The 10,857-nt window shown below is 41.8% G+C and overlaps 1 protein-coding gene across 9 annotated transcripts in view; it reads left to right on the top strand.

The window, feature by feature from the left end:
- The first annotated feature begins 769 nt into the window (after positions 1 to 769).
- CCNH (cyclin H) overlaps positions 770 to 10,857 on the top strand; it is a 63,672-nt gene continuing 53,584 nt past the window's right edge. For 8 of the 9 annotated variants that reach the window (XM_010831892.1, XM_010831890.1, XM_010831891.1 and 5 more), the window contains exons 1-2: positions 770 to 1,109; positions 2,983 to 3,105. In XM_010831892.1, the coding sequence (XP_010830194.1) occupies positions 993 to 1,109; positions 2,983 to 3,105 (240 nt within the window). In that variant the 5' untranslated portion in view covers positions 770 to 992. Of the gene's footprint in view, positions 1,236 to 2,982; positions 3,106 to 10,857 lie in introns of all 9 variants that reach the window. The other variant, XM_010831898.1, reaches the window with a different exon arrangement.

Genomic DNA, 10,857 nt, shown 5'->3' with positions numbered 1-10,857 from the left:
GGGAGGGATTGGGGGCAGGAGGAAAAGGGGACGACAGAGGATGAGATGGCCGGATGGCATCACTGCTCGATGGACATGAGTTTGAGTGAACTCCGGGAGCTGGTGATGGACAGGGAGGCCTGGCGTGCTGTGATTCATGGGGTCGCAGAGTTGGACACGACTGAGCGACTGAACTGAACTGATACTGTCTTTACATCTTAATTTTCAGTAGTCCTAAAATATAAAAGAAAAAGTGTTTGAATTTGGGGGGAGTTAAATTTATATTGAGGATTTTTTTAAATGCTATTTCTTCTTTTCCTTTAGTAATGTTCTGTTTTAGAGAAACTAGGTTATTTACTGCAGGAAGAATAAGACAGGGACACATTAGGGTCAGAATAGTAAAGAGCAATACCCACGCACTGCTTCTAGTTTTCCAACCATGTTCCAGTCTCTCTGAGGCCGAGAATTTGGTAGGGCTCCAGACATACTTCGTTAAAAGAACCAGGAATACTTCTGTTTTACGATCTTGGCTGTTCAATCTGATCTGCCCAATGTCATCCCCATGTAATCGTTCAGTTCAGTTCAGTCGCTCAGTCGTGTCCAACTCCATGCGACCCCATGAATCGCAGCACGTCAAATTGTTCAGGTTAGCTTTCACAAGTCCTAAATGTATTGCTATTCCCTTTTGACCGCCCTCCGCGTCGCTTCTCCTTTAAATCTTGTAGGGAAGGGGCGGAGCTAGGGCCAGGAAAGGAGGAGCGGCTTCTGTGGGCCACGCCCACTTGGGGTAGCAGGCGCTGGAGACACCAGGAGCCATTCTCCTCCTAATCCGCTCCGGAAACGCGACTGGGGACGGAATTACCACGTGAGGTTGACGTCATCGCCCCCGCGCCGGGTTGTCCTGACTTGGCTTCCGTGGGATCCTGGAGGTGGCTTAGGTGCTTTACGTCAGGTTTTGTACAGTTCGTGGTCTTCTCTCTACAGGCTCCCTGGGCCTCGCCTCCGATTTCCCGATGTACCACAACAGTAGCCAGAAGAGGCACTGGACTTTCGCCAGCGAGGAGCAGCTGGCGCGGTTGCGGGCCGACGCCAACCGCAAATTCAAATGCAAAGCGGTGGCGAACGGGAAGGTGAGGGCTCGGGCTCTGTAAACTCTTGCCTGTCCCCCCTCCCCCAGGACGTACCCCACACCTCCCTCCCGCCTCCTCGGCGCAGAGTGCGTTTATCCATCTAATCAACAGCGAGCACCTTGCCAGGTACAGTGGGTAAGGAGACGGACAAGGCCGTCCATCCCCTCAGTCGAGCGGCGGACTGTATAGTCAGTAACAAGGCAAAGAAAACACTTTGTAGGATGCTAATGTACCGGGGGTAGGTTTCTCTTAGTGGCTGGTGTGGAGATGGGGAAAGGACTTTCCCGGCGGACAGAGCCACAGGTGCAAAGGCGGAGTTCAGAAATCGCAGAGCTGGTCTCTGGAATGCTCTTGATCGTGTGTGGCGGAAGCAGAGTGTTGAGAGGCTGGAGAACACAGGCAGGGAACTTGTAAGCGGAAGTAAGTAGTTTGAACTCTGTGATGGAGAGATGGGAAACCTTAGAAAGATTCTAAATGGGGAATTAATCTTGTCAGATTCTGTTCTAGAAAGAGCTTTCTGGGAAAGATTGGATTGATTGGATGGGGCAGGGCAGAAGAAGGGGGATGAGACACTGTTAGCACAAACCAGTTGACTACAGAAGGTTTGGACTATAGTCTCTCCGCCACGCCCTTCCAGTTTTACTTTTACCTGTAACTCTCGTTTACTTAATATCATTTTATTTTTGTGCTGTACAGAGTAGTACTTCCTTTGCTAAATTTTCAGTATTTGGCAACTGTTAGCTCATAGAATCCTCACAACTACCCCATGAGGTAGATACTGTTATTATCCTTGCATTACATCTGAGGACACTGAAGTACAGAGAGGTTGAATAACTTCTCAGGCTATAGCTAGTAAGTGGCAGAGCCAGGATTTGAACCCATGGAATCTGGTTTCAGCTGTCCTTCTGTGAATCGCAATGCCATGCTGTCTCTATAAAATGAGCCCCACCTGTGTTAGTTTCCTAGGCCCGCCACAATACCATACACTAAGTGACTTAACACAGCAGAGATTTATTGTTTGAGTTCTGGAGGCTAGAAGTGTGAGACCAAGGTGTTTGTGGAGTAGTGCTCTCTACAACTTCTAGACCCTTTCCTTTTCAGCTTCTGGTGACCCCAGGTGTTTTTCCGCTAGTGGCAGCCAACTCCAGCCTCTAGCTCCTTCTTTCCAGAGTGTTCTCCCTGTGTCTCTGTCTCTTTATATGTTCTTCTTACAAAGCTACCAGTCATATTGGATTAGAAGCCTTTTCTACTTCAGTAGGACCTCATCTTAACTAATTGTATCTGCAAAGACCTTATTTTCTCACATTGTGAGGTACTGGTGTTAGGACTCAACATACCTTTTTTGGCACTTGTAATTAAACCAGTAGTGGCACCAAATAGATATTTTTGTTGTAAAATTGTAGTATTTATTAACCCTACAGTGTATTTCGTAGAAATTTTATAGAGATGCAGAAGAGGTAATATGTTAAGGGTCAGAAATATCCTTGAGACACTTGATTTTTACTTCAACCTCTGTGACTCGATAACCGACTGAGAAAGGGCTATTGAAAGTTTTCCAACCATTGACGGTTTCTTCCTTTTGATCTGTAAAAGTGACATCAAACTTGTGAGCATATACACACGCTCCTCATGATTGCTTATACCTTAGTGAGCAAATATTCAGTTGACATTCTGAGAAGTTATGCAATTGTGGCACAGTTTTAGTTTATTGAATATTTTTTAAAACTTATTTTTGTGTAATATTAGCAATTCTGTAAAGAGAAAATGAGATACATTTCCCTTTGGTTAGAGATAAAAACTTAATTAAATCTGCACAGAGAAATATTAAGATTATCTAACTTATTAAACTTTTGTTCTAACTTTTGATCTAAAGGTTCTTCCAAATGACCCCGTCTTTCTTGAGCCTCATGAAGAAATAACGCTCTGCAAGTATTATGAGAAAAGATTATTGGAATTCTGTTCGGTGTTTAAGCCAGCAATGCCAAGATCTGTTGTGGTAAGCTTTAGTGATAATGAGGTATAAATTTCTGTAGCTAACTTATAAGAGCTTATAAAGATTAATCTTATAAGCTAACTTATATCCTCTTATAAATATTTAACTCAATTCTCTATCCACTTTACTCAAAAATGCACCTTAGTTATGTATATAATTTATGCATCAATATTTGTTGTCAAATTTTTCAATGAATGCATTAAATTATGAATTCTTACATTGTATCTTACGCAATGTTTCAAAACTCATTTCATGTCAAAAGAATTTTGAGGTCTGCTGGATATGTCATGACATTCTCATTTTATAGGGAAAGAAAAAAATTACTTTCCCTCTGGGTTCTCATGCCTTTGTTTCGGATGTTTGTGTATGTGCTTATGTGTTTCTGTGTGTTTGTACTGTGATAGGGTATTGTTGAGGAAAAACAGGTAGTTAAAACTTTTTGGCTATATGCATTTGTATATGCTGTCTCTGTAATTGTTTCTATCCTTTCTTTTAATTGGAGTATATTTGATTACAGTGTTATGTTTCAGCAAAGTGATTTAGTTATACATATACGTATATCTCGGAGAAGGAATGGCACCCCACTCCAGTACTCTTGCCTGGAAAATCCACGGGTGGAGGAGCCTGGTAGGCTGCAGTCCATGGGGTCGCTAAGCGTTGGACACGACTGAGCAACTTCACTTTCACTTTTCACTTTTATGCATTGGAGAAGGAAATGGCAACCCACTCCAGTGTTCTTGCCTGCAGAATGCCAGGGACGGGGGAGCCTGGTGGGCTGCCGTCTATGGGATCCCACAGAATCAGACACAACTGAAGCGACTAAGCAGCAGCAGCAACATACATATATCTATTCTTTTTCACATTCTTTTCCCATATAGGTTATCGCAGAGTATTAACTAGAGTTTCCTGTGTTATACAGTAGGTTCTTGTTGTTTATCTACATACAGTAGTGTGTGTGCTTTAATCGTAACATAATCCCCTCATCCCCCATCTTTCCCCTCTGTTAATCAAAAGTTTGTTTTCTAAGTCTGTGAGTCTGTTTCTGTTCTGTAAATAAGTTCATTTGTGTAATTTTTTAGATTCCACATAGAAGTGATATCGTATGATATTTGTCTTTCTCTGACTTCACTTAGTATGTTAATCTTTAGGTCCATTCATGTTGCTACAAATGGAATATTTGTTTTTTGTTCAGTTGCTAAGTCATGTGCAGCTCTTTTGTGACTGCGAGAACTTTGCCCGCTAGGCTCCTCTGTCCATGGGATTTTCCAGGCAAGAATACTGGAGTGGGTTGCCATTTTCTTCTCCAGGGGCTCTTCCTGACCCAGGAATTGAACCCCCGTCTCTTATATCACTTATGTCTCTTATGTCTCCTTCATTGTCAGGCTGGTTCTTTACCACTGGGCCACCTGGCTATGGCTGAGTAATATTCCATTGTATATGTGTACCACATATTCTTTTTAAATTCCTCTGTTGATGGGCATTTGGATTGCTCCCATGTCTTAACTGTTGTAAATAGTGCTGCAGTGAGCACTGGGGTCTTTGTATCTTTGAAGTATGGTTTTCTCCAGATATATGCCCAGGACTGGGATTGTTTATCATATGATAGCTCTGGTTTTAGTTTTTTAGAGCCGTCCATACCGTTCTCAAACTACCACACAATTGCACTCAACTCACATGCTAGTAAAGTAATGCTCAAAATTCTCCAAGCCAGGCTTTAGCAATACGTGAACCGGGAACTTCCACATGTTCAAGCTGGTTTTAGAAAAGGCAGAGGAACCAGAGATCAAATTGCCAACATCTGTTGGATCATCAGAAAAGCAAGAAAGTTCCAGAGAAACATCTATTTCTGCTTTATTGACTATGCCAAAGCCTTTGACTGTGTGGATCACAATAAACTGTGGAAAATTCTTCAAGAGATGGGAGTACAAGACCACCTGACCTGCCTCTTGAGAAACCTGTATGCTGGTCAGGAAGCAACAGTTAGAACTGGACATGGAACAACAGACTGGTTCCAAATAGGACAAGGAGTCCGTCAAGGCTGTATACTATCACCCTGCTTATTTAACTTATATGCAGAGTACATCATGAGAAACGCTGGACTGGAAGAAGCACAAGCTGAAAGCAAGATTGCTGGGAGAAATATCAATAACTCAGATATGCAGATGACAGCACCCTTATGGCAGAAAGTGAAGAGGAACTAAAAAGTTTCTTGATGAAAGTGAAAGAGGAGAGTGAAAAAGTTGGCTTAAAGCTCAACATTCAGAAAACTAAGATCATGGCATCTGGTCCCATCACTTCATGGCAAGTAGATGGGGAAACAGTGGAAACAGTGTCAGACTATTTTTCTGGGCTCCAAAATCACTGCAGATGGTGATTGCAGCCATGAAATTAAAAGACGCTTACTCCTTGGAAGGAAAGTCATGACCAACCTAGATAGCATATTGAAAAGCAGAGACATTACTTTGCCAACAAAGGTTCGCCTAGTCAAGGCTATGGTTTTTCCTGTGGTCATGTATGGATGTGAGAGTTGGACTGTGAAGGCTGAGCACCGAAGAATTGATGCTTTTGAACTGTGGTGTTGGAGAAGACTCTTGAGAGTCCCTTGGACTGCAAGGAGATCCAACCAGTCCATTCTGAAGGAGATCAGCCCTGGGTGTTCTTTGGAGGGAATGAGGCTAAAGCTGAAGCTCCAGTACTTTGGCCACCTGATGCGAAGAGTTGACTCATTGAAAAAGACTCTAATGCTGGGAGGGATTGGGGGCAGGAGAAGGGGACGACAGAGGATGAGATGGCTGGATGGCATCACCAACTCAATGGATGTGGGTTTGAGTGAACTCGGGGAGTTGGTGATGGACAGGGAGGCCTGGCAAGCTGTGATTCATGGGGTTGCAAAGAGTCGGACACGACTGAGTGACTGAAGGCCTGGCAAGCTGTGATTCATGGGGTTGCAAAGAGTCGGACACGACTGAGTGACTGAACTGAAGTGATACTGTTCTCCACTGTGTCTGTACCATTTTACATTCTCAGCTGCAGGGTAGGAGGGTTCCCTTTTCTCCATACCCTCTCTAGTATGGATTGTTTGTAAAATTTTTGATGATGGCCATTCTGATGTGTGTTAATACCTCATTGTATTTTTGGTTTGCATTTTTCTAGTAATTAGCCATGCAGAGCATCTTTTCATGTGCTTTTTGGCCATCAGTATATGTTCTTAGGAGAAATGTCTATATTATATCTTCTACACATTTTTTGATTGGGTTTCTTTTTTTTTTTTTAATATTGAGCTACATGAGCTCTTTGTATATTTTAGAGATTAATCCCTTGTTGGTTCTTTGTTTGCATTTCTCCCATTTTGAGGGTTGTCTTTTTGTTTTGTTTATAATTTCCTTTTCTGTGTAAAAACCTTTTAAGTTTAATTAGATCTCATTTGTTAATTTAATTACCCTCGGAGGTGGATCCAAAAAGATACTGTTGTGATTTATGTCAAAGAGTATTGTGCCTTTGTTTTCCTCTAAGAGTTTTATGATGTTTGGTCTCACAGTTAGGTCTTTAATCCATTTGAGTTTATTTTTGTGTGTGGTGTTAGTGAGTGTTCTAATTTCATTCTTGTATAGGTAGCTGTTCAGTTTCCCCAGCAGCACTTATTGAAGAATGTCTTTTTTTCATTATATATTCTTGCCTCCTTTGTTGAGAATAACCATGAGTGCGTGGGTTTATTTCTCTGCTTTCTATCCTGTTCCATTGATCTATGTGTCTGTTGGTTTGCCAATGAAAGTTGCTCAGCTGTGTCTTGACTCTTTGTGACCCCATGTACTGTACAGTCCATGGAATTCTCCAGGCCAGGATACTGGAGTGGGTAGCCTTCCCTTCTCCAGGGGATCTTCCCAACCCAGGGATTGAACCCAGGTCTCCCACATTGTGGAATTCTTTACCAGCTAAGCCAGGAGGGAAGCCCAAGAGTACTGCAGTGGGATGCCTATCCCTTCTTCAACGGATCTTCCTGACCCAGGAATCAAATCGGGGTCTCCTGCATTGCAGGTGGATTCTAATAGTTTGCCAGTACCATACTGTATTAATCACTGTATCTTAGTAGTATAGTCATAAGTCAGGGAGCCTCATTCCTCCAGCTCTGTTTTTCTTTCTCAAGATTGGTATGGCTATTTGGGGTCTTTGGCACCCCACTCCAGTACTCTTGCCTGGAAAATCCCATGGGCAGAGGAGCTTGGTAGGCTGCAGTCCATGGGGTCGCTAAGAATCAGACATGACTGAGCGACTTCACTTTCACTTTTCACTTTCATGCATTGGAGAAGGCAATGGCAACCCACTCCAGTGTTCTTGCCTGGAGAATCCCAGGGACAGGGGAGCCTGGTGGGTTGCCATCTATAGGGTCGCACAGAGTTGGACATGACTGAAGCGACTTGGCAGCAGCAGCAGCAGCAGCAGCAGCAGCGTTTCCATACAAATTTTAAGATTTTTTTTAGTTCTAGATTTACAAAAACTGCCATTGGTAATTTGATAGGGATTGCATTGAATCTGTAGATTACCTTAGTTATTTTGACAGTGTTGATTCTTTCAATCAGGAATATGGTAAATCTTTCCATCTGTTTTTGTAATCTTTGATATCTTTCATCAGAGTATTACAGTTTTTAGAGTACAGGATTTCTGCCTTCTCAGGTGGGTTTATTCATAGGTATTTTATTCTTTTTGATGTGGTCAAAAATGGAATTGTTTCCTTAATATTTCTTTCTGATCTTTCATTTGTATATAGAAATGCAAGAGATTTCTGTGTATTAATTTTGTATCCTGCAAATGTATAGAATTCACTGATAAGCTCTGGTAGTTTTATGGTAACATCTTTAGGATTTTCAATGTTTAGTATAATGTCATCTGCCAGCAGTAACAGTTTTGTTTTGTTTTGTTTTGTTTTCTAATTTGGATTCCTTTTGTTTCCTTTTCTTCTCTGATTGCTGTGGTTAGGACTTCCAAAACTGTTGAGTAAGAATGTTGAGAGTGAACATCTTGTCTTGTTTCTGATGATATAGGAAATGCTTTCCGCTTTTCACTCTTGAGCATGATGTTGCTGTGGGTTTGTCATATATGGCCTTTACTGTGTTGAGGTAGGTTCTTTTTGTGCACTTTCTGGAGAGTATTAATCAAATCAGTGTTGGATTTTGTCAGGTTTTTTCTGTGTCTATTGAGATGATCATATAGTTTTTATTCTTCATTTTGTTAATGCGGTATATCAGTGTAATTAATTTGTAGATATTGAAAAATATTTGTAGCCTAAGAAAAATGCCCCTTGATCACAGCATATGACCATTTGGCTGGGCTTGGTCTCCACTGCTGCACAGGCTTTCCTCTAGTTGCAAGTGCACGGCCTTATTGGGTGGCATCCCATGTTGCAGAGCACAGGCCTTAGGGCACGTGGGCTCAGTGGTTACGGATCCTGGACTCTACAGCGCAGGCTCAGTAGTTGTGGCACGTGGGTTTAGTTGCTCCATAGCATGTGGGTCTTCTCGGACCAGGGATTGAGCCTGTGTCTCCTGCATTAGCAGGTAGATTCTTTACCACTGAGCCACCAAGGAAGTCCTCGTGAATGATCTTTCTAATGTATTGTTCAATTCAGTTTGCTAGTATTTTGTGGAGGATTTTTGCATCTATGTTCATGAGTGGTATTTTGTGGTGTCAGTCTGGTTTTGGCATCTGGGTGATGGTGGCTTCATAGAATGAGTTTGGGAGTGTTTCTCCCTCTGCAGTTTTTGGAAGGGTTTCAGAAGGATGGGTGTTAACTAGTCTCTAAACTATTCTCTTTATCAGTAGTCTCCAACCTTTTTGGCACCAGGGACTGTTTTTGTGGAAGACGGTTTTTCAGTGGACCTGGAGGGCTGGGGTGGGGACGGTTTAGGGGTGATTTCAAGCACATTGCATTTAGTGTGTGCTTCATTTCTATTATTACTACAACAGCTCCACCTCAGACCATCAGGCATTGGCTCCCAGAGATTGGGGACCCCTGCTCTAAAGGTTTCATTGCATTTACCCATGAAGCCATCTAGTCCTGGACTTTTGTTTGGGAGATTCTTAATCATAGTTTCTATTTCAGTGCTTACAGTTGGTCTGTCCATATTTTCCATTTCTTCCTAGTTCAGTTTTGGGAGATTTGCATTTCAAAGAATTTGTCCTTTTCTTCTAGGTTGTTCGTTTTATTGGCACATAGTTGCTTGTACAAGTCTCTTGTGATCCTTGGTATTTCCGTGGTATCCATTGTAACTTCTTTTTCATTATTGATTTGAGCCCTCCCCTGTTTTTCTTGACGGGTTTGGCTAAAGGTTTGTCAATTTTGCTTATCTTTTCCAAGAACTAACTTGTTTTTTTATTATTTTCTTCGTGTCTAATTTCATTTATTTCTGCCCTGATCTTTGTGATTTCTTTCTTTTTGCTAACTTTGGGTTTTATTTGCTCTTCTTTCTCTAGTTGCTTTAAGAGTAAGGTTAGGTTGTTTGAGATTTTTCTTATTTCCTGAGGTAAGACTGTATTTCTATAAACTCCCCTTGTATAACTGCTTTTACTGCATCCTAAAGATTTTGGATTGTCCTGCTTTGGTTTTCATTTGTTCCTAGGAATTTGATTTCCTCTTTGATTTCTTCAGCGATGCATTGGTTGTTTAGTAGCATATTATTTAGCCTCCAAGTGTTTGTGTTTTTCACAATTTTTTTCTTGTGGTTGATTTCTAATGTCATAGTATTGTGGTTGGAAAAGATGCTTGATGTGATTACAGTTCTTTTTAATTTATCAAGACTTGCTTTATGGGTTGCATGTGATCTGTCTGAGTGTACCCTGTACGCTTGAATGTTTATTCTGCTGCTTTCAGATGAAATATTCAATAAATTTAAGTTAAACCCATCTGGTTTAATGTGTCATTTAAAGCCTGAGTTTCCTTATTGATTTTCTGTCTGGATGATCTGTCTCTTGATGTAAGTAGGGTGTTTAGTTCAGTTCAGTTACTCAGTCATGTCCAACTCTTTGCGACCTCATGAACCGCAGCACGCCAGGCCTCCCTGTCCGTTACCAACTCCCAGAGTTCACCCAAATTCATGTCCATTGAGTCGGTGATGTCATACAACCATCTCATCCTCTGTCATCCCCTTCTCCTCCTGCCTTCAATCTTTCCCAGCATCAGGGTCTTTTCATATGAGTCAGCTCTTCACACCAGGTGGCCAAAGTATTGGGAGTTTCAGCTTCAGCATCAGTCCTTCCAATGAACACCCAGGACTGATCTCCTTTAGAATGGACTGGTTGGATCTCCTTGCACAGTCCAAGGGACTCTCAAGAGTCTTCTCCAGCACTTAAGTTCAAAAGCATCAATTCTTTGGCACTCAGCTTTCTTTATAGTCCACCTCTCACATCCATACACGACCATTGGAAAAAACATAGCCTTGACTAGACGGACCTTTGTTGACAAAGTAATGTCTCTGCTTTTGAATATGCTGTCTAGGTTGTTTAAGTCCCCCACTATTATTGTGTTACCGCCCTTTTCTCCTTTTTTCGCTGTTAGCATTTGCCTTATATATTGAGGAGCTCCTATGCAGATATCAGATTGACTATATTCTTTCAACCAAAGATGGAGAAGCTCTATACAGTCATCAAAAACAAGACCAGGAGCTGACTGTGGCTCAGACCATGAACTCCTTATTGCCAAATTCAGACTTAAATGGAAGAAAGTAGGGAAAACCACTAGACCATTCAGGTATGACCTAAATC

Source organism: Bison bison, unplaced genomic scaffold (genome assembly GCF_000754665.1).
Source record: "Bison bison bison isolate TAMUID 2011002044 unplaced genomic scaffold, Bison_UMD1.0 scf7180017864533, whole genome shotgun sequence".
In the NCBI taxonomy this organism is placed as follows: domain Eukaryota; kingdom Metazoa; phylum Chordata; class Mammalia; order Artiodactyla; family Bovidae; genus Bison; species Bison bison.
The sequence above is the reverse complement of the archived record's forward strand: the minus strand, read 5'-3'. Positions and strand labels throughout refer to the sequence as shown.